Source organism: Salmo salar, chromosome 17 (genome assembly GCF_965601325.2).
Source record: "Salmo salar chromosome 17, fSalSal1, whole genome shotgun sequence".
Lineage (NCBI taxonomy): Eukaryota > Metazoa > Chordata > Actinopteri > Salmoniformes > Salmonidae > Salmo > Salmo salar.
In genome coordinates, this window is record NC_138307.1 from 31,901,182 (window position 1) to 31,926,716 (window position 25,535).

The 25,535-nt window shown below is 45.0% G+C and overlaps 1 protein-coding gene across 1 annotated transcript in view; it reads left to right on the plus strand.

The window, feature by feature from the left end:
• Positions 1-2,010: 2,010 nt before the first annotated feature.
• Positions 2,011-25,535, plus strand: part of LOC106593832 (protocadherin-17-like) — a 337,486-nt gene continuing 313,961 nt past the window's right edge. Inside the window, 2 exon segments of the mRNA XM_045699588.2 lie at positions 2,011-2,687; positions 3,539-6,383. Of these exon segments, the coding sequence (XP_045555544.1) occupies positions 3,885-6,383 (2,499 nt within the window). The 5' untranslated portion in view covers positions 2,011-2,687; positions 3,539-3,884.

Sequence of the window (25,535 nt, forward strand, 5' to 3'; positions counted from 1 at the left end):
ACATTTCATCAGGGCTGGTGGTTGGTTTTCCTCCAGACTGCTGCCGTTGTGTTCAGCCCATAGTCACACATAGCCTCCACACACACTAAACACACACACATAGCCTACACACACACTAAACACACACACATAGCCTACACACACACTAAACACACACACATAGCCTACACACACACTAAACACACACACATAGCCTACACACACACTAAACACACACACATAGCCTACACACACACTAAACACACACACATAGCCTACACACACACTAAACACACACACTAAACACACACACATAGCCTACACACACACTAAACACACACACATAGCCTACACACACACACACATAGCCTACACACACACTAAACACACACACATAGCCTACACACACACTAAACACACACACATAGCCTACACACAGTGTCGCAGCGACACACACTAAACACACACACTAAACACACACACACACACAACAAACACACACACACACTAAACACACACACTAAGCACACACACAAACACACAAAACACACACACACTAAACACACACACTAAACACACAGTAAACACACACACACAAACACTAAACACACACCCACACTCAAAGCATATTGGACGTGGTTGAGAAACAGCCCCAAACAAAACCAAAACACACACACTAAACACACACACATAGCCTACACACAGTGTCGCAGCGACACACACTAAACACACACACTAAACACACACACACACACACTAAACACACACACTAAACACACACACACAAACACACACACTAAACACACACACACTAAACACACACTAAACACACACTAAACACACACCCACACTCAAAGCATATTGGATGTGGTCGAGAAACATCCACAACAAAACCAAAACACAAACACACACACACTAAACACACACACACACTAAACACACACACACACACACACTCAAAGCATATTGGACGTGGTTGAGAAACAGCCCTAAACAAAACCAAAACACACACACTAAACACACACACTAAACACACACACACACACACTAAACAAACACACACACACACTAAACACACACACACTCAAAGCATATTGGACGTGGTTGAGAAACAGCCCCAAACAAAACCAAACCAATATGTAATTTGTAGACTTCATCACAGCAGACTGTGAACGATGCTGTCTGGGTAGAAGGAGGCATAATTCAATAGTAATAACACTAGGTATTCATGAGGCAAGGTGAAGTATGTTTCTGATCCGTTAGAAACAGTCTGGGCCGACTGCCTCGCCCTATACAGACACCCACATGCTTTCCACTGGTAACGGGGCGCTGGGTTCATACCCAGGTCTATCTGCGGTTGGGTTTTTGCTGGGGCAAGAAACAGGCATAAAGGCTTCATTTTTAACTGCTTGTTCTGAATAACATAAATATATGCATGTGAGAGAACACACGCACACAGCATAAACGCGACCATAATCAATCAGTTACGTTTCAGCTCCATTTCCTACATATCAAATCACTATATCAAGACCATCTGTCCTTGTACTGAAAGAGATTATCCAACAATTACATTATGTTTTCATAGGACACACACACACACACACACACACAACCCAAAAGTTGAACTTGTTCTCGGGAAAAAGGGTAGGCTATGTTAATACATAAATAAGGCTATAAAATATGAACTAACACCACGTGGCGAACAAAATGAACGATCTGTCTAGCTGAAATAGGCAACCAAATATAGTCCTAAACAGCTGCTAGGTGGATTGGTTCAGATCAAAACCGGGTCTGTTTTTGAATTTTGAAAATGGAAAGCAGAGGAACGAAGGACTATCCATTCTGTTCGTGTCGGTTGCGCCTAGGGACCACCTACCAATCTGTATTCTGTCAACCGGTTTTTAAATCCCTCCCTTGTTACCGACACGGTTAAATCCTATAGGCCGAGAGTCGTACCCACCTCTTCAAATCTATTGGTTAGCGCTGCATCGGTAAGAATGTTTAACGCACCATGAGTTGAGCAGAGTTTAGTCCGAGAGAAGCGGTGCGACCGGGATGAACAGACCCGCATGGGCAACATAATAATCCATCCGTCCGTTTTTTTATAAAAAAAATTTAAACTGACAAGGACAATTTACAGGCTACCTACGTTTACACACAATATCAACTGTGGAACGTTTTGAATAGGACAGTTGTTATTGACACATTGACCATAACCCACCGCTGTCTGTCTGTCTTTTAAACCGGAGAGTGAGAACCGACAAGGACATGCCGCTATATGGAAACGTATAACCGGGGGCATCAGTGCAGCTCACGGGACCGGTGATCACGTCTCTAATAACCGCCGTGGATCTATATTTCCCATTTGGAATCTTCTCAGAAACATTCTCCTGGAAGAAACCGGTGACTCACCGCAAGGGAAGGCAAGCCTCTGCATTCTAATCAGCCGCGCCGGGAGAACGGAGAGGAGAACGGAACGAGCTCATTGACATTACAGTCATACTTTTTCTGGAGCACTTCTACTTCGATAGCTGAGCCCGCACCGCTCGTAGCGCTGCTGGTCTGCGGCGGTCGGACCTGGTTGGCCCCTTCATTCTCTCCACCCGGGGAAGGAATAACAGGGCAACAGACCAGGCGACGGGATTGGGTTTTAACATAAACCACAACCAGGGATTATTTGGATGTTGTATTTAACCTGATACCTTTCGGTAAGTGGATGTTTTTAACCCTTCTCTGGTCCACTGTCGTAGCGCAGGTGTTTACTATAGGATTGATATTCTCACCAGGAAGGCTATAAGGTGCTTCAACCGGATAAACGGATAACGGGAGTTTTACCAAACCTCTCCAGTCTCTCGGTGTGGATGCAACAGCTTCTGAGAAGCCACGAGCCTCGCCAGCCCAAGGATGAGCTGGAACGGAATAAATAGGACTCTTGATTCTAGTCTTGTTTTGTGTCTCGGTATTTATGATTTCCCTTTGGATCATTTTAAATAGGCGGATTATGCTAATTTGGTAATGCGTGTAAGAGGCTGATTTGAACGCATTCCTATTCATAAGGGTTACTCAAATCAGGTGGCGATATAGCTATTGATTTACATATGGGCTATACATTTATCTATTTCTTTAGTTATAAACTGTCGAATGTGTCACAGGGAAAAATGACATATTTATTCATACTTATGACCGTTGTCATGTACATCCTAATAACCAATTTGAATAAGCTATTGAAGCGCATGTGACAGATGTCCTATAACACACAGTTTATAGAGCACATAGCCATTCGATCAAAAGGACAACAACACAAAGCCCTGTGTATCATTAGCACTGCGCCTCCCAGACGCGTCTCAAGGTTACCTAATTGACAGGCTATCCCCATCCATTGTGGGAATGATTTACGCATTAGTTGTGCGTTTCATGTTGAAGGACTCAGTCACTGCATATTCACCCACAGCTAAGGATATTATTATCGTCAAGTCAAAACGATTCATTATGTCTAGTATATTGATATATAAATACACTTTATTAACATATAATATGATTTACCCCCTTTGTGTTTCAGGCAAGAGAGCGACAGAGAGAGCACGGGAACGCAGAACGGCTATTCTATTCGGTTGGAGACAGACCGGTTTGCGATTATTCCTGAGATGAGCCTGGGCGTTCAACTGAATTTAAATTAGGTGTCCACGAGCACCACCGTTTTCTGTAAGGGAAAGGAGAGCGAGAGAGAGAGAGAGAAAAGGGAATTTAAATCGGTGCTCCAGAATGACTTCTAGATTCCACGATGAACGGAACTGTGTGTTTGATCCTGAATGGTAGAAATCACCCATTTTGTGTTGAAGAAATCAACAGGTCGGAGTCGGAGGCGTAAAAAAATCCCTTTAAATTAAAAAGCTTCTCACCGAAGGATGTATCTTTCTATTTTATTTCTCCTTCTCCTGTGGGCTCAAGCCCTGGCTTTGAAAAACTTGAATTATTCCGTTAACGAAGAACAAGGACCGGGGACGGTTATAGGCAACATCGCCAAAGATGCTAAACTCGGTCTCGGGCAAGGGGGACAAGGGAAAAAATCCAACTTCAGGGTTTTGGAGAATTCAGCACCACATCTCATCGACGTGGACCCTGAGAGCGGGCTCCTCTATACCAAGCAACGCATCGACAGGGAAACACTGTGTCGGCGGAACCCTAAATGCCAGCTCTCAATGGAGGTATTTGCTAACGACAAAGAGATCTGCATGATTAAAGTAGATATAGTCGACATTAACGACAACTCGCCCACGTTCCCTTCCGATCAGATTGATATTGACATTTCTGAGAACGCGGCCCCGGGCACCCGCTTCCCGCTTACTAGCGCTCATGACCCGGACGCTGGGGAGAACGGGCTAAAAACCTATCAAATCACACGAGACGACTACAATCTGTTTTCTCTGGATGTAAAATCACGCGGGGACGGAACTAAATTTCCCGAGTTAGTTATCCAACGGCCGTTAGACCGGGAGGAACGTAACCATCACACCCTCATTCTAACAGCTACGGACGGCGGGGAGTATCCCAGATCAGGAACCATGCAGATTAATGTGAAAGTTATTGACTCTAACGATAACAGCCCTGTGTTTGAACAACCCTCTTATGTTGTAGAAATCCCAGAAAACTCCCCACCTGGGAAAGTATTGATCGATTTAAATGCCACAGACCCAGATGAGGGTTCCAATGGTCAGGTGGTGTATTCGTTCAGCGGTTATGCCCCAGATAGAATCAGAGAACTCTTCTCTATAGATTCTAGAACTGGAGTCATAAAAATCCAAGGAGAGATTGACTATGAGGAGAACCCTATTATAGAAATAGATGTTCAGGCTAAGGATTTAGGCCCTAACCCCATCCCAGGCCACTGTAAAGTAACTGTGAATGTGATTGACAGGAATGACAACTGGCCCTCCATAGGGTTTGTGTCTGTGAGGCAGGGGGCCATTAGTGAGGCAGCCCCACCAGGCACGGTCATCGCACTGGTCAGAGTCACGGATAAAGACTCTGGGAGGAACGGGAAGCTCCAGTGTCGAGTCTTGGGGAACGTTCCGTTTAAACTAGAGGAGAACTACGACAACTTCTACACCGTGGTGACGGACAGGCCTCTGGACAGAGAGCAGCAGGACGAGTACAACGTCACCATCGTCGCCAAGGACAATGGCACGCCGCCCCTTAACTCCACCAAGTCGTTCACGGTGAAGATTCTAGACGAGAACGATAATGTTCCGCGCTTCACCAAAGCCGTGTATCTGCTCCAGGTGCCGGAGAACAACATCCCCGGGGAGTATCTGGGTTCCGTCCTCGCTCTAGACCCGGACCTGGGCCAGAACGGAACCGTGTTCTACTCCATCCTCAACTCCAACGTGAGCGGAGGAGACGTCAACACCTTCGTGAACGTGAACGCGGCCAACGGGGCAATCTACGCCGTGAGGTCATTCAACTACGAACAAATCAAATTCTTTGATTTTAAGGTGTTAGCGAAGGATGCTGGGTCTCCCCACCTGGAGAGCAACACCACGGTCAGGGTCAGCGTCTTAGACGTTAACGACAATATCCCCGTCATCGTTCTCCCGCTGCTCCTGAACGACACGGCAGAGATCCACGTGCCACGGAACGTCGGCGTAGGTTACATCGTCACCACGGTGAGGGCGGTCGACAACGATTACGGCGAGAGCGGGCGGTTGACCTACGAGATCTCTGACGGTAACGAGGAGCGTCTGTTCGAGATGGACCCGGTGACGGGCGAGGTGCGGACCACTCACCCCTTCTGGGAGGACGTCAGCCCCATGGTGGAGCTGATTATCAGGGTGATGGACCACGGGAAGCCCACCCTTACCACCGCCGCACGCCTCATTGTCAAGGCCTACAGCGGGCCGCTGCCTGGCGGGGAGCCCCACATCAACGAAGAGCATCACAACTGGGACACCTCGCTCCCTCTCATCGTCACCTTATCCATCATCTCTATGATGCTGCTGGCTGCCATGGTAACCATCGCCGTGAAGTGCAAACGGGAGAACAAGGAGATCAGGACTTACAACTGCCGCATCGCGGAGTACTCTCACCCACAGCTGGGCAAAGGCAAGAAGAAGAAGATCAACAAGAATGACATCATGCTAGTTCAGAGCGAGGTGGAGGAACGGGACGCCATGAACGTCATGAACGTGGTGAGCTCACCATCGCTCGCCACCTCCCCCATGTATTTCGATTACCAGACGCGGCTGCCGCTGAGCTCGCCCAGGTCGGAGGTCATGTACCTCAAGCCCACGGCCAACAACCTGTCGGTGCCCCAGGGACAGGGACACGGCGTCGGCTGTCACACGTCCTTCACTGGCCCGGTGACTAACACCACAGATACCCCCAGTAACAGGATGTCCATTATACAGGTAGGAACAAGATACCATTAAACTAGCTTTTTATTGATTTATCTACACCTTATTTGTTTAGGTTACCAGGGAAGTCACATTAAGATTCAAATTCCTTCTTGTGGAATGGAAATTTGTGTTTGGCTTTACATGTGTCTGACACAGCAAACAGACAGAAAGCAGGACAGCGTTCGGTCTAAACGACAGCATTGTGATTATCCACCATGACTACCATAGTCCTTCCTCCTACCCTCATCCATCTCCTCTGCATCAGATCTTTTCCCTCTCTACTTAATGGACTGATGTGCTGGAGTGTAGGTATAGTGTAACACCAGTGAGAGAGAGATGGAGATATGGAAAGAGAGAGAGAGAGGGTAAGAGAGAGATAGAGTTGGAGATATGGAAAGAGAGAGAGAGAGAGAAAGAGAAAAAGAGAGAGAGAAAGAGAGTGGGAGAGAGAGTGTGAGCGAGAGAGTTGGATATATAAAATGAGAGAGAGAGAGAGAGAGAGAGAGAGTTGGAGATATGGAAAGAGAAGGAGATAGAGAGTTGGAGATATGGAAAGAGAGGGAGAGAGAGTTGGAGAGTTGTAGATATGAAAAGAGGGAGAGGGACAGAGTGAGAGAGAGAGAGAGAGAGAGAGAGTGGAGCCGGTGACATCATGACAAATCGATTCCGTTTATTATTTAGGAAGATGTATTATGTCTTGAAATCCACGCCAGACCTCTTCAATCAGACTTCGCCCCACGGCCATTTTATTGCAGAATTACAGTTTAATACATCTCTTTGTGATGGTGTAGAAATCCATTCAGTTACTTAACTGACTATATATTACATTTTATTGTTTTGACAATATCGCAATGTTATTTTCTGCACTAGTTGGCTGTACCTTGCACCAAAACTCCAGTATATTTCCTTCATAGCTTGTTCTTCATCTTCTTTTTAAACTAGGAAGCCAATTTGTTTTCAGCGTTGTTTTCTCCTCCTATCTCTTGTCCCTCTGCAGCAGACATAATGGTGAGCAATATGTTTGAAACATCAAATCGCAAATAAAAAAATCACACTTTCGAATTTTAATACATGTAGAATAGTGAAAATCTCAATACGTACGGCATCGACAGATAGGTATGGTGTTGATATTGTATTGTGAGGTCCCTGGTAATTCCCAGCCCTAACATCTCTGAGGTATGGTGTTGATATTGTATTGTGAGGTCCCTGGTAATTCCCAGCCCTAACATCTCTGAGGTATGGTGTTGATATTGTATTGTGAGGTCCCTGGTAATTCCCAGCCCTAACAACTCTGAGGTATGGTGCTGATATTGTATTGTGAGGTCCCTGGTAATTCCCAGCCCTAACATCTCTGAGGTAGGAAAGACAAACGGTTACTGCGTGATGGAGTTCTGATTGATGGGAATGTTTTAAACATGACAACATACCAGATGTTCTCAACAACATACTGGTTATGAACCTATTGACTGAGGCCTAATCTATAGATATTACATCTATTGTTTTATATCACGAATCATGCTCCAATACTTATGGTTACAATGCCTTGGTGCAATAATAATGTTCTCTAAAACATCCTGTTTTTACCAGTAATGAAAAGGCTCCACATTTTATTAGGCAAGTCAGTTAATCAGTTAAGAACAAATTCTTATTTACAATGACACCCTAGGGACAGTGGGTTAACTGCCGTGTTCAGGGGCAGAACAACAGATTTTCTCCTTGTCAGCTCGGGGATTTGATCTTGCAACCTTTCGGTTACTAGTCCAACGCTCTAACCACCAGGCTACCTGCCGACATCACGTCAATATTCTCACTTCCAGGGTTTTTTATGCATCTTGCTTGTTTTTGCTACATCCAGAGTGTGGTTATGGGTAGAGAACGGAGCTCTTCTTTTCAGATATGCATGAGTGTTCAATATTACCCATAGTGTTCAATATTACCCATAGTGTTCAATATTACCCATAGTGTTCAATATTACACATAGTGTTCAATATTACCCATAGTGTTCAATATTACCCATAGTCTTCAATATTACCCATAGTGTTCAATATTACCCATAGTGTTCAATATTACCAATAGTGTTCAATATTACCCATAGTTTTCAATATTACACATAGTGTTCAATATTACCCATAGTGTTCAATATTACCCATAATGTTCAATATTACCCATAGTCTTCAATATTACCCATAGTGTTCAATATTACCCATAGTGTTCAATATTACCCATAGTGTTCAATATTACACATAGTGTTCAATATTACCCATAGTGTTCAATATTACCCATAGTCTTCAATATTACCCATAGTCTTGAATATTACCCATAGTGTTCAATATTACCAATAGTGTTCAATATTACCCATAGTGTTCTATATTACCCATAGTGTTCAATATTACCCATAGTGTTCAATATTACCCATAGTGTTCAATATTACCCATAGTGTTCAATATTACCCATAGTGTTCATTATTACCCATAGTCTTCAATATTACCCATAGTGTTCAATATTACCCATAGTGTGTGCATGTTTGATTAATAACTGTTATATCTGGGTTCTATCTGATAGGTTATTGGGGTCTAATATTTATATTATTGGGTTGTAACTAATAGATTATTGGGTTCTAACAGATATATTATTGTGTTGTAATTTATATATTATTGTGTTCTATCTGACATATTATTGGGTTCTAATTTATATATTATTGGTTTTTAATTTATATATTATTGGGTTCTATCTGATAGATTATTTGGTTCAATCTAATATATTATTTGGTTCTATCTGATAGATTAATGAATTATATCTGATAGATTATTGGGTTCTAATTTATGTTATTGGGTTCTAACTGATATATTATTGTGTTCTATTTGATAGATTATTGGGTTCTATCGGATATATTATTGGGTTCTATTTGATAGATTATTGGGTTCTAACTAATATAGTATTGGGTTATAACATATAGATTATTGGGTTCTGTCTGATAGAACCCAATAATATAACTGATAAATTATTGTGCTCAAAAAGATAGATTATTGGGTTCTAATTGATAGATTATTGGGTTCTATCTGATATATTATTGGGTTCTAACTGATAGATTATTGGGTTCTATCTGATATATTATTGGGTTCTATCTGATATATTATTGGGTCCTAATTTATATATTATTGGGTTCTATTTGATATATTATTGGGTTCTAACTTATATATTGTTGGGTTCTAATTTATATATTGTTGGGTTCTAATTGATATATTATTGGGTTCTATTTGATAGATTATTTGGTTCTAACTGATATATTATTGTGTTCTAACATATAGATTATTGGGTTCTAGCTGATATATTATTGGGTTCTAACAGATATATTATTGGGTTCTATCTGATATATTATTGGGTTCTAACTGATGTATTATTGGGTTCTAACTATTAGATTATTGGGTTCTAATTGATATATTATTGGGTTCTGTTTGATAGATTATTGGGTTCTAACTGACATATTACTGGGTTCTAACTGATAGATTATTGGGTTCGAATGTATATACACTGCTCAAAAAAATAAAGGGAACACTAAAATAACACATCCTAGATCTGAATGAATGAAATAATCTTATTAAAATACTTTTATCTTTACATAGTTGAATGTGCTGACAACAAAATCACACAAAAATAATCAATGGAAATCCAATTTATCAACCCATGGAGGTCTGGATTTGGAGTCACACTCAAAATTAAAGTGGAAAACCACACTAAAGGCTGATCCAACTTTGATGTAATGTCATTAAAACAAGTCAATAAAAAAAATATTATTGGGTTCTAACAGATATATTATTGGGTTGTAGCTGTGTATACCCACTGTATGTCAACTAACCCCTCCCTGAGAAGACTTGGAAGTCCATCAGCTTTGTCTTTATCCATGTGTAATCTGCAGGGTCTCATAGTTATACCTGTTGTACTATTACAGTGTCTTAATCAGGACTTTAACCTCATCTGACATGTCTTTAAACAGGCTTAGTGCCACAGACAGAGAGAGACACACTGGAGGGATGAGGCAGTTGTCAGGGGGGCTAAGCCAAATCACCCCTCAGTCCTCACAAAGAGGGTTTAACTAGGAACAGAGAAGAGCAGACATTTCAGACAAAGACACAGCAGTAGTATCTGTAGTCTGTAGCATGTGGCTAGCTTGGGTCTCACAGCAGTAGTATCTGTAGTCTGTAGCATGTGGCTAGCTGGGGTCTCACAGCAGTAGTATCTGTAGTCTGTAGCATGTGGCTAGCTGGGGGCTCACAGCAGTAGTATCTGTAGTCTGTAGCATGTGGCTAGCTGGGGGCTCACAGCAGTAGTATCTGTAGTCTGTAGCATGTGGCTAGCTGGGGGCTCACAGCAGTAGTATCTGAAGTCTGTAGCATGTGGCTAGCTGGGGGCTCACAGCAGTAGTATCTGTAGTCTGTAGCATGTGGCTAGCTGGGGGCTCACAGCAGTAGTATCTGTAGTCTGTAGCATGTGGCTAGCTGGGGGCTCACAGCAGTAGTATCTGTAGTCTGTAGCATGTGGCTAGCTGGGGGCTCACAGCAGTAGTATCTGTAGTCTGTAGCATGTGGCTAGCTGGGGGCTCACAGCAGTAGTATCTGTAGTCTGTAGCATGTGGCTAGCTGGGGGCTCACAGCAGTAGTATCTGTAGTCTGTAGCATGTGGCTAGCTGGGGGCTCACAGCAGTAGTATCTGTAGTCTGTAGCATGCGGCTAGCTGGGGGCTCACAGCAGTAGTATCTGTAGTCTGTAGCATGCGGCTAGCTGGGGGCTCACAGCAGTAGTATCTGTAGTCTGTAGCATGTGGCTAGCTGGGGGCTCACAGCAGTAGTATCTGTAGTCTGTAGCATGTGGCTAGCTGGGGGCTCACAGCAGTAGTATCTGTAGTCTGTAGCATGCGGCTAGCTGGGGGCTCACATCAGTAGTATCTGTAGTCTGTAGCATGTGGCTAGCTGGGGGCTCAGAGCAGTAGTATCTGTAGTCTGCAGCATGTGGCTAGCTGGGGGCTCACAGCAGTAGTATCTGTAGCATGTGGCTAGCTGGGGGCTCACAGCAGTAGTATCTGTAGTCTGTAGCATGTGGCTAGCTGGGGGCTCACAGCAGTAGTATCTGTAGTCTGTAGCATGTGGCTAGCTGGGGGCTCACAGCAGTAGTATCTGTAGTCTGTAGCATGTGGCTAGCTGGGGGCTCACAGCAGTAGTATCTGTAGTCTGTAGCATGTGGCTAGCTGGGGGCTCACAGCAGTAGTATCTGTAGTCTGTAGCATGTGGCTAGCTGGGGGCTCACAGCAGTAGTATCTGTAGTCTGTAGCATGTGGCTAGCTGGGGGCTCACAGCAGTAGTATCTGTAGTCTGTAGCATGTGGCTAGCTGGGGGCTCACAGCAGTAGTATCTGTAGTCTGTAGCATGCGGCTAGCTGGGGGCTCACAGCAGTAGTATCTGTAGTCTGTAGCATGCGGCTAGCTGGGGGCTCACAGCAGTAGTATCTGTAGTCTGTAGCATGTGGCTAGCTGGGGGCTCACAGCAGTAGTATCTGTAGTCTGTAGCATGTGGCTAGCTGGGGGCTCACAGCAGTAGTATCTGTAGTCTGTAGCATGCGGCTAGCTGGGGGCTCACATCAGTAGTATCTGTAGTCTGTAGCATGTGGCTAGCTGGGGGCTCAGAGCAGTAGTATCTGTAGTCTGCAGCATGTGGCTAGCTGGGGGCTCACAGCAGTAGTATCTGTAGCATGTGGCTAGCTGGGGGCTCACAGCAGTAGTATCTGTAGTCTGTAGCATGTGGCTAGCTGGGGGCTCACAGCAGTAGTATCTGTAGTCTGTAGCATGTGGCTAGCTGGGGGCTCACAGCAGTAGTATCTGTAGTCTGTAGCATGTGGCTAGCTGGGGGCTCACAGCAGTAGTATCTGTAGTCTGTAGCATGTGGCTAGCTGGGGGCTCACAGCAGTAGTATCTGTAGTCTGTAGCATGTGGCTAGCTGGGGGCTCACAGCAGTAGTATCTGTAGTCTGTAGCATGTGGCTAGCTGGGGGCTCACAGCAGTAGTATCTGTAGTCTGTAGCATGTGGCTAGCTGGGGGCTCACAGCAGTAGTATCTGTAGTCTGTAGCATGTGGCTAGCTGGGGGCTCACAGCAGTAGTATCTGTAGTCTGTAGCATGTGGCTAGCTGGGGGCTCACAGCAGTAGTATCTGTAGTCTGTAGCATGTGGCTAGCTGGGGGCTCACAGCAGTAGTATCTGTAGTCTGTAGCATGCGGCTAGCTGGGGGCTCACAGCAGTAGTATCTGTAGTCTGTAGCATGTGGCTAGCTGGGGGCTCACAGCAGTAGTATCTGTAGTCTGTAGCATGTGGCTAGCTGGGGGCTCACAGCAGTAGTATCTGTAGTCTGTAGCATGTGGCTAGCTGGGGACTCACAGCAGTAGTATCTGTAGTCTGTAGCATGTGGCTAGCTGGGGGCTCACAGCAGTAGTATCTGTAGTCTGTAGCATGCGGCTAGCTGGGGGCTCACAGCAGTAGTATCTGTAGTCTGTAGCATGTGGCTAGCTGGGGGCTCAGAGCAGTAGTATCTGTAGTCTGTAGCATGTGGCTAGCTGGGGGCTCACAGCAGTAGTATCTGTAGCATGTGGCTAGCTGGGGGCTCACAGCAGTAGTATCTGTAGTCTGTAGCATGTGGCTAGCTGGGGGCTCACAGCAGTAGTATCTGTAGTCTGTAGCATGTGGCTAGCTGGGGATCAGGTCTGTTTCAGTTTGGTGTCAATGACTCATGTAATTTCTGGAGTTTCTAGTTGTATGTACAGACCAACTTTAATTTCTATTCTAGTGGACTGACTGAGGTAGGATCATTTTGATGGTTAGTGAGGTGTTCCCATGCAGAGCTGTTGTTAACCCCTTTCAGGATATCCCACATGCTTCTATTGTGAGGCAGCTGCAGGTCAAAGGTGACTCAGAAACCGTTGATGCTTTCTAAAGGGGGAGTGTTCATTGCTGGGGCTACTGCAGCCTCTAAGGCTCTAGTGTAAAGGTGATGTATTATATCAGACTGCAGGCCAAATGCTCTTCACACGCTCCTCCTCCTCCTCCTCCTCCCCCTGTACCAGACCCACTAGTTGACCCTGTACCAGACCCACTAGTTGACCCTGTACCAGACCCACTAGTTAACCCTGTACCAGACCCACTAGTTAACCCTGTACCAGACCCACTAGTTGACCCTGTACCAGACCCCACTAGTTAACCCTGTACCAGACCCACTAGTTAACCCACTAGTTGACCCTGTACCAGACCCACTAGTTAACCCTGTACCAGACCCACTAGTTAACCCACTAGTTGACCCTGTACCAGACCCACTAGTTGCTAGGGGTTGTGTTGTGTCCCTTCCATACATTAGTCATACATGCCGCTCTATTGAATTATTTACAAGAAACCAATGAGAGAGAGAGAGAGAGAGAGAGAGAGAGAGGAAAAATATAAATAAATACTAGCTGTATGTCCTCAGATGAAAGCTGATTCTCTCTCTCTCTCTCTCTCTCTCTCTCTCTCTCTCTCTCTCTCTCTCTCTCTCTCTCTGTCTCTCTGTCCCTCTCTACATCTCTACCACCTCTCTCTCTCAATTCAATTTAAGGGTTTTATTGGCATGAAACATATGTTAACTTTGCCAAAGCAAGTGAAGTAGATAATAAACAAAAGTGAAATAAACAATAAAAATGAACAGTAAACATTACACTCACAGAAGTTCCAAAATAATAAAACATTTCAAATGTCATATTATGTATAAATACAGTACTGTAACGATGTGCAAATAGTTAAAGTACAAAAGGAAAATAAATAAACATGGGGTGTATTTACAATGGTGTTTGTTCTCCACTTGTTGGTGTTTGTTCTCCACTGGTTGGTGTTTGTTCTCCACTGGTTGGTGTTTGTTCTCCACTGGTTGGTGTTTGTTCTCCACTGGTTGGTGTTTGTTCTCCACTGGTTGGTGTTTGTTCTCCACTGGTTGGTGTTTGTTCTTCACTGGTTGGTGTTTGTTCTCCACTGGTTGGTGTTTGTTCTCCACTGGTTGGTGTTTGTTCTCCACTTGTTGGTGTTTGTTCTCCACTGGTTGGTGTTTGTTCTCCACTGGTTGGTGTTTGTTCTCCACTGGTTGGTGTTTGTTCTCCACTGGTTGGTGTTTGTTCTCCACTGGTTGGTGTTTGTTCTCCACTGGTTGGTGTTTGTTCTCCACTGGTTGGTGTTTGTTCTCCACTGGTTGGTGTTTGTTCTCCACTGGTTGGTGTTTGTTCTCCACTGGTTGGTGTTTGTTCTTCACTGGTTGGTGTTTGTTCTTCACTGGTTGGTGTTTGTTCTTCACTGGTTGGTGTTTGTTCTCCACTGGTTGGTGTTTGTTCTCCACTGGTTGGTGTTTGTTCTTCACTGGTTGGTGTTTGTTCTCCACTTGTTGGTGTTTGTTCTCCACTGGTTGGTGTTTGTTCTTCACCGGTTGGTGTTTGTTCTTCACTGGTTGACCTTTTCTTGTGGCAGCAGGTCACCAGTCTTGCTGCTGTGATGGCACACTGTGGTATTTCACCCAGTAGATATGGGAGTTTATTGGGTTTGTTTTCAAATTCCCTCCCACTCTCTCTCTGTGTCTGTGTGTGTGTGTGTGGACAGTAACCTGAAGCTAGGCAGAGCAGAGTGACTATGGTAGAAACATCAGGAAACAAAGACAGAATCCCTCCTCTATTGATCCAGAGCCACTCTGCCTGTCTGTCACTACAGCCTGGTGGGGAGGGAGGAGGAGTTAGGGAATAAAATACACAAAGAAATAAGGAAGTAATATCCTGTCCATCGCACGTCTGCACAAGGACATCTTAAGTTGCTCTCTCCCTCTCTTCCTCCTCTCCTTCTCTCCTTCTCTCTCCTTTTCTCCCTTCCCTCCTTCCATACCTCTTTCTCTCTGTCCCTCCTTCCCTCCCTGACCGAGCGTGCTGCCCTGACACCCCAGTCCCCCTCCAGTCTCCTGGAGGTACAACGCCCAACCAGTACTAACTCAACCCTCCACAGTACTACAGCTCTACAGGGTACAAGGCCCAGTCAGTACTAACTCAACCCTCCACAGTACTACAGCTCTACAGGGTACAAGGCCCAACCAGTACTAACTCAACCCTCCACAGTACTACAGCTCTACAGGGTACAAGGCCCAACCAGTACTAACGCAACCCTCCACAGTACTACAGCTCTACAGGGTACAAGGCCCAGTCAGTACTAACTCAACCTCCACAGTACTACAGCTCTACAGGGTACAAGGCCCAGTCAGTACTAACTCAACCCTCCACAGTAGTACAGCTCTACAGGGTACAAGGCCCAGTCAGTACTAACTCAACCCTCCACAGTACTACAGTTCTACCGGGTACAAGGCCCAACCAGTACTAACTCAAACCTCCACAGTACTACAGCTCTACAGGGTACAAGGCCCAACCAGTACTAACTCAACCCTCCACAGTACTACAGCTCTACAGGGTACAAGGCCCAACCAGTACTAACTCAAACCTCCACAGTACTACAGCTCTACAGGGTACAAGGCCCAACCAGTACTAACTCAACCCTCCACAGTACTACAGCTCTACAGGGTACAAGGCCCAGTCAGTCGAGTGCAATAAAAATCCCAAAAAGCCCCTAATTTCATTAGTGTGGGACAGGAGAAATCCCTATGCTTGAATGTGGATGATGGAGCAGGGTAATGATGACTAATTCATCTTAAATCGTTGAAGGGTTTTACTTAGTGTGGAATCAAGGTTAAAGCCAATCCGGTATATGGTGTTCCTTCCTCAAAGCCTGAAGACAGGATTTGGGAATTCATTCAAAGTACAGCATTGAGGCAGTTGAGCCTGGCTGTCTCTGTAGCGATTTGAGGATTTTCTACCCAGGTTGCACTGGGGCCTAATGGAGGTAGCGTGTGGCCAGGATATCGGCTCACGGTTGGCGGGCGGCGAGGAGGAGGAGGAGGAAGAGGAGGAGGAGGAGGACGTAGCAGCGAAAGGCTTAGAGCACTAACTGGATTATTAAATGGGCTGCATCCTAAATGGTACCCTATTCCCTACATAGTGCACTACTTTAGACCAGAGCCCTATTCCCTATGTAGTGCACTACTTTAGACCAGAGCCCTATTCCCTATGTAGTGCACTACTTTAGACCAGAGCCTTATTCCCTATGTAGTGCACTACTTTAGACCAGAGCCCTATTCCCTACATAGTGCACTACTTTACACCAGGGCCCTATTCCCTACATAGTGCACTACTTTAGACCAGATCCCTATTCCCTACATAGTGCACTACTTTACACCAGGGCCCTATTCCCTACATAGTGCACTACTTTAGACCAGAGCCCTATTCCCTATGTAGTGCACTACTTTAGACCAGAGCCCTATTCCCTACATAGTGCACTACTTTAGACCAGAGCCCTATTCCCTACATAGTGCACTACTTTAGACCAGAGCCCTATTCCCTACATAGTGCACTACTTTAGACCAGAGCCCTATTCCCTACATAGTGCACTACTTTACACCAGGGCCCTATTCCCTACATAGTGCACTACTTTAGACCAGAGCCCTATTCCCTACATAGTGCACTACTTTAGACCAGAGCCCTATTCCCTACATAGTGCACTACTTTAGACCAGAGCCCTATTCCCTACATAGTGCACTACTTTAGACCAGAGCCCTATTCCCTACATAGTGCACTACTTTACACCAGAGCCCTATTCCCTACATAGTGCACTACTTTAGACCAGAGCCCTATTCCCTACATAGTGCATTACTTTAGACCAGAGCCCTATTCCCTACATAGTGCACTACTTTACACCAGGGCCCTATTCCCTACATAGTGTACTACTTTAGACCAGAGCCCTATTCCCTACATAGTGCACTACTTTAGACCAGAGCCCTATTCCCTACATAGTGCACTACTTTAGACCAGAGCCCTATTCCCTACATAGTGCACTACTTTAGACCAGAGCCCTATTCCCTACATAGTGCACTACTTTAGACCAGAGCCCTATTCCCTACATAGTGCACTACTTTAGACCAGAGCCCTATTCCCTACATAGTGCACTACTTTAGACCAGAGCCCTATTCCCTACATAGTGCACTAGTTTGAACAAGACCCATGCTGTCTGTCTTGCTGAGAAGCTGCCGTGCAGGAATAAACAGCCAACCCTAAACAGTGGCAGGGTTGACGTGGTGAAGATGCAGACGGGCTGATGGCTGTACTGGCTATAAAATCAGCCTGTAGGTGGCGACAGTCTGCCACAACGTGGTGCAGCACCTCATTAGAGGGGAGAGAAGAGGCTCCGTCATCAAGATGTCAAGTCAAACCACACTGTTCAACTGACAGTGAAACAACAGGACTTTCCGTTTGATTATAAACCATGTGACTGATGATGAGGGCCATCCAGATGGTTGTGGTGTGAATCAGGTCCATTCTGATCAGACAGGGAAAGAGGGAGATTCCAGGCGTGCGTTTTAAGCCCTCAGCAGCCTGGCTGTCTCCGTGACAGGCTTTTTCATTCTCTCTCTCTCTCTCTCTCTCTCTCTCTCTCTCTCTCTCTCTCTCTCTCTCTCTCTCCATCTCTCTCCATCTCTGTCTCTCTCTCTCTCTGTCTCTGTCTCTCTCTCTCTGTCTCTCTCTCTCCATCTCTCTCTCTCTCTCTCCCTCTCTCTCTCTCTCTCTCTCTCTCTCTCTCTCTCTCTCTCTCTCTCTCTGTCTCTCTCTCTCCATCTCTCTTCCTCTCTCTGTCTCTCTCTCCCTCTCTCTCTCTCTCTCTCCATCTCTGTCTCTGTCTCTGTCTCTCTCTCTCTCTCTCTCTCTCTCTCTCTCTCTCTCTCTCTCTCTCTCTCTCCATCTCTCTCCATCTCTGTCTCTCTCTCTGTCTCTGTCTCTCTCTCTCTCTCTCTCTCTCTCTCTGTCTCTCTCTCTCCATCTCTCTCCCTCTCTCTGTCTCTCTCTCCCTCTCTCTCTCTCTCTCTCCATCTCTGTCTCTGTCTCTCTCTCTCTCTCTCTCTCTCTCTCTCTCGCCATCTCTCACTCTCTCCCTCCCTGTCTCCATCTCTCTCACTCTCTCCCTCCCTCTCTCTCTCTCTCTCTCACACTCTCTCTCTCCGTCTCTCTCCCTCCTTCTCTCTCTCCCTCTCTCACTCTCTCTCTCCCTCCCTCTCTCTCTCTCTCTCTCTCTCTCTCTCACTCTCTCTCTCTCACTCTCTCTCTCCATCTCTCACTCTCTCCCTCCCTCTCTCTCTCCATCTCTCTCTGTTCATCTCTCTCTCTCTCTCTCTCAATCTTCTTTTTTATTGCTGCTGTGTATGTGATGATGGTGCGCAGTATTCAGTATTCAGTATTCAGTATTCAGTATTGTATTGTAGCTCTGCTGCTTCAACACTTCAATGGGCAGAGAGTGGAACAGACTGAACAGAACAGACTGAACAGAACAGACTGAACAAAACAGACTGAACAGACTGAACAGAACAGACTGAACAGACTGAACAGAACAGACTGAACAGACTGAACAGAACAGACTGAACAGAACAGACTGAACAGAACAGACTGAACAAAACAGACTGAACAAAACAGACTGAACAGACTGAACAGAACAGACTGAACAGACTGAACAGAAGAGACTGAACAAAACAGACTGAACAGAACAGACTGAACAGACTGAACAGAACAGACTGAACATACTGAACAGAAGAGACTGAACAAAACAGACTGAACAGAACAGACTGAACAGAACAGACTGAACAAAACAGACTGAACAGACTGAACAGAACAGACTGAACAGACTGAACAGAAGAGACTGAACAAAACAGACTGAACAGACTGAACAGAACAGACTGAACAGACTGAACAGAACAGACTGAACAGACTGAACAGAACAGACTGAACAGAACAGACTGAACAGAACAGACTGAACAGAACAGACTGAACAGACTGAACAGAACAGACTGAACAGACTGAATAGAACAGACTGAACAGAACAGACTGAACAGAACAGACTGAACAAAACAGACTGAACAAAACAGACTGAACAGACTGAACAGAACAGACTGAACAGACTGAACAGAAGAGACTGAACAAAACAGACTGAACAGAACAGACTGAACAGAACAGACTGAACAAAACAGACTGAACAAAACAGACTGAACAGACTGAACAGAACAGACTGAACAGACTGAATAGAACAGACTGAACAGAACAGACTGAACAGAACAGACTGAACAAAACAGACTGAACAGAACAGACTGAACAGAACAGACTGAACAGACTGAACAGAACAGACTGAACAGACTGAATAGAACAGACTGAACAGAACAGACTGAACAGAACAGACTGAACAAAACAGACTGAACAGACTGAACAGAACAGACTGAACAGACTGAATAGAACAGACTGAACAGAACAGACTGAACAGAAGAGACTGAACAAAACAGACTGAACAGAACAGACTGAACAGAACAGACTGAACAAAACAGACTGAACAGAACAGACTGAACAGAACAGACTGAAAACACTGAACAGAACAGACAGAACAGACTGAACAGAACAGACAGAACAGACTGAACACACTGAACAGAACAGACTGAACAGAACAGACTGAACAGACTGAACAGACTGAACAGACTGAACAGACTGAACAGAACAGACTGAACAGAACAGACTGAGCAGAACAGACAGAACAGACTGAGCAGAACAGACTGAACAGAAGAGACTGAACAGAAGAGACTGAACAGAAGAGACTGAACAAAACAGACTGAACAGAACAGACTGAACAGAACAGACTGAACAGAACAGACTGAACAAAACAGACTGAACAGACTGAACAGAACAGACTGAACAGAACAGACTGAACACACTGAACAGAACAGACTGAACAGAACACACTGAACAGAACAGACAGAACAGACTGAACAGAACAGACAGAACAGACAGAACACACTGAACAGAACAGACTGAACAGAACAGACTGAACAGACTGAACAGAACAGACAGAACAGACTGAACAGAACAGACTGAACAGAACAGACTGAACACACTGAACAGACTGAACAGACTGAACAGAACAGACTGAACAGAACACACTGAACAGACTGAACACACTGAACAGAACAGACTGAACAGAACAGACTGAACAGAACAGACTGAACACACTGAACAGAACACACTGAACAGACTGAACACACTGAACAGAACAGACTGAACAGACAGAACATACTGAACAGAACAGACTGAACAGACTGAATTCTCTGGGTTGTGTCCTCATCCATCCTGCTATAGTACTGTGTCCTCCCTACTAAACTCTCTGTCTACAGAACAGATTGAATTATCTGGGTTGTATCCTCATCCATCCTGCTATAGTACTGTGTCCTCCCCTACTAAACCCTCTGTCTACAGAACAGATTGAATTCTCTGGGTTGTGTCCTCATCCATCCTGCTATAGTACTGTGTCCTCCCTACTAAACCCTCTGTCTACAGAACAGATTGAATTCTCTGGGTTGTGTCCTCATCCATCCTGCTATAGTACTGTGTCCTCCCTACTAAACCCTCTGTCTACAGAACAGATTGAATTCTCTGGGTTGTTTCCTCATCCATCCTGCTATAGTACTGTGTCCTCCCCTACTAAACCCTCTGTCTACAGAACAAATTGAATTCTCTGGGTTGTGTCCTCATCCATCCTGCTATAGTACTGTGTCCTCCCCTACTAAACCCTCTGTCTACAGAACAAATTGAATTCTCTGGGTTGTGTCCTCATCCATTCTGCTATAGTACTGTGTCCTCCCTATTAAACTCTCTGTCTACAGAACATATTGAATTCTCTGGGTTGTGTCCTCATCCATCCTGCTATAGTACTGTGTCCTCCCCTACTAAACCCTCTGTTTACAGAACATATTGAATTCTCTGGGTTGTGTCCTCATCCATCGTGCTATAGTACTGTGTCCTCCCTACTAAACTCTCTGTCTACAGAACAGATTGAATTCTCTGGGTTGTGTCCTCATCCATCCTGCTATAGTACTTTGTCCTCCCTACTAAACTCTCTGTCTACAGAACAGATTGAATTCTCTGGGTTGTGTCCTCTCCATCCTGCTATAGTACTGTGTCCTCCCTACTAAACCCTCTGTCTACAGAACAGATTGAATTATCTGGGTTGTGTCCTCATCCATCCTGCTATAGTACTGTGTCCTCCCTACTAAACCCTCTGTCTGCAGAACAGATTTAGCGACAGGATGTTTGGCTGTATCATTGCTGCCATTTATAGAAGGCAGAGGAAGTGTGTGTAATGTGTGTGTGTGTGTAGTGTAATGTGTGTGTGTGTGTGTGTGTGTGTGTGTTTGTGTGTGTAGTGTGTGTAGTGTAATGTGTTTGTGTAGTGTAATGTGTGTGTGTAGTGTAATGTGTGTGTGTGTAGTGTAATATGTGTGTGTGTGTAGTGTAATGTGTGTGTAGTGTAATGTGTGTGTAGTGTAATGTGTGTGTAGTGTAATGTGTGTAGTGTAATGTGTGTAGTGTAATGTGTGTAGTGTATGTGTGTGTAGTGTAGTGTGTGTAGTGTATGTGTGTGTAGTGTAGTGTAATGTGTGTAATGTGTGTAGTGTATGTGTGTGTAGTGTATGTGTGTGTAGTGTAATGTGTGTAATGTGTGTGTAGTGTGATGTGTGTATTGTGTGTAGTGTAATGTGTGTGTGTGTGTCTGTGTGTAGTGTAATGTGTGTAGTGTAATGTGTGTGTGTAGTGTGTAGTCTAGCATAGCGTAGTGTAGTGTAGCGTAGTGTAGTGTAGCGTAGTGTAGTGTAGCGTAGTGTAGTGTAGTCTAGCGTAGTCTAGCGTAGTGTAGTGTAGTCTAGCGTAGTGTAGTGTAGTGTAGCGTTGTGTAGTGTAGTGTAGTGTTGTGTAGTGTAGTCTAGTGTAGTCTAGCGTAGTGTAGCATAGTCTAGTGTAGTGTAGTGTAGTCTAGTCTAGTCTGGCCTGGCGTAGCGGTAGCGTAGGGTAGCGTAGCGGTAGCGTAGCGTAGCGGTAGTGTAGTGAAGTGTGGTCTCGTCTCTCCCCAGAAGAGCTCCTCTAGTTGGGGAGTTTTGTTTTATTTTCTCTCCACTTTGTCAATACATTAACAACAGCCCTTACTACTTTACCCTGATGCTGTGTTCATATTTCAGATAACACACACTACACACACTACACACACACACCACACAAACTACACACTACACACACACACACACACACTACACACACACACACACACACACACACACACACACACACACACACACTACACACTACACACACACTACACACTACACACACACTACACACTACACACACACTACACACACATACGCTACACTACACGTTGTGACTGGTACATTATTAATGTGAGAGTTTCTTCTGTTTTTCTGCTCATGTGATCGATGTCTCTCAGCTGGAGGACCAAGTGGTAGACTGAGACATAAATGGCTCCCTATTCCCTATGGGGCCCTTGGTCAAACGTAGTGCACTACACAGGGAATAGGGAGGCATTAGGGCCGTAGTGTATTTAGCCAGACCTCTCGGGGGGTGGGGGGGAGTGACGGAACAGAACAGAACATGGTGATAGAAAATAACATGGTGACAGAACAAAACATGGTGACAGAACAAAACATGGTGACAGAACAAAACATGGTGACAGGTAAGAACATTGTGACAGAACAGAACATGGTGACAGAACAGAACATAGTGACAGAAGAGAACATGGTGACAAAACAGAACATGATGACAGAACAGAACATAGTGACAGAACAGAACATGGTGACAAAACAGAACATAGTGACAGAACAGAACATAGTGACAGAACAGAACATGATGACAGAACAGAACATGATGACAGAACAGAACATGGTGTCAGAACAGAACATAGTGACAGAACAGAACATGGTGACAAAACAGAACATAGTGACAGAACAGAACATAGTGACAGAACAGAACATGATGACAGAACAGAACATGATGACAATACAGAACGTGGTGACTGAACAGAACGTGGTGACAGAACAGAACGTGGTGTCAGAAAAGAATGTGGTGACAGAACAGAACAGAACGTGGTGACAGAACAGAACATGATGACAGAACAGAACATGGTGTCAGAGCAGAACATGGTGACAGAACAGAACATGGTGACAGAAAAGAACGTGGTGTAGGAACAGACCATGGTGACAGAACAGAACGTGGTGTCAGAACAGACCATGGTGACAGAACAGAACAGAACATGATGACAGAACAGAACACGGTGACAGAACAGAACAGAACAAGATGACAGAACAGAACATGGTGACAGAACAGAACAGAACGTGGTGTCAGAACAGACCATGGTGACAGAACAGAACAGAACGTGGTGACAGAACAGAACGTGGTGACAGAACAGAATGTGGTGTCAGAACAGAACGTGGTGACAGAACAGAACATGATGACAGAACAGAACATGGTGTCAGACAGAACATGGTGACAGAACAGAACATGGTGACAGAAAAGAACGTGGTGTAGGAACAGACCATGGTGACAGAACAGAACGTGGTGTCAGAACAGACCATGGTGACAGAACAGAACAGAACATGATGACAGAACAGAACACGGTGACAGAACAGAACAGAACAAGATGACAGAACAGAACATGGTGACAGAACAGAACAGAACGTGGTGTCAGAACAGACCATGGTGACAGAACAGAACAGAACGTGGTGACAGAACAGAACGTGGTGACAGAACAGAATGTGGTGTCAGAACAGAACGTGGTGACAGAACAGAACGTGGTGACAGAACAGAACATGATGACAGAACAGAACATGGTGACAGAGCAGAACATGGTGACAGAAAAGAACGTGGTGTAGGAACAGACCATGGTGTCAGAACAGACCATGGTGACAGAACAGAACAGATCATGATGACAGAACAGAACACGGTGACAGAACAGAACAGAACATGGTGTCAGAACAGAACATGGTGACAGAACAGAACATGGTGACAGAACAGAACACGGTGGCAGAACAGAACAGAACATGGTGACAGAACAGAACACGGTGACAGAACATGATGTCAGTACAGAACACGGTAACAGATCAGAACATGGTGTCAGAACAGAACAGAACATGATGACAGAACAGAACACGGTGACAGAACAGAACAGAACATGGTGTCAGAACAGAACACGGTGACAGAACAGAACAGAACATGGTGTCAGAACAGAACATGGTGACAGAACAGAATAGAACATGGTGTCAGAACAGAACATGGTGACAGAACAGAACAGAACAGAACATGGTGTCAGAACAGAACATGGTGTCAGAACAGAACATGGTGACAGAACAGAACAGAACATGGTGACAGAACAGAACAGACCATGGTGACAGAACAGAACAGACCATGGTGACAGAACAGAACAGAACATGGTGACAGAACAGAACAGACCATGGTGACAGAACAGAACAGAACATGGTGACAGAACAGAACAGAACATGGTGACAGAACAGAAAAGAACATGGTGACAGAACAGAACAGAACATGGTGACAGAACAGAACAGAACATGGTGACAGAACAGAACAGACCATGGTGACAGAACAGAACAGACCATGGTGACAGAACAGAACAGAACATAGTGACAGAACAGAACAGAACATGGTGACAGAACAGAACATGGTGACAGAAGAGAACAGAACATGGTGACAGAACAGACCAGACCATGGTGACAGAACAGTACAGAACATGGTGACAGAACAGAACATGGTGACAGAACAGAACATAGTGACAGAACAGAACATGGTGACAGAACTGAACAGAACATAGTGGCAGAACAGAACAGAACATGGTGACAGAACAGAACGGGATGACAGAACAGAACATAGTGACAGAACAGAACACGGTGACAGAACAGAGCAGAACATGGTGACAGAACAGACCATGGTGACAGAACAGAACAGAACATGGTGACAGAACAGAACAGAAAATGATGATAGAACAGAACAGAACATGGTGACAGAACAGAACAGAACATGGTGACAGAACAGAACATGGTGACAGAACAAAACAGAACATGGTGACAGAACAGAAGATGGTGACAGATCAGAACATGGTGTCAGAATAGAACAGAACATGGTGTCAGAACAGAACAT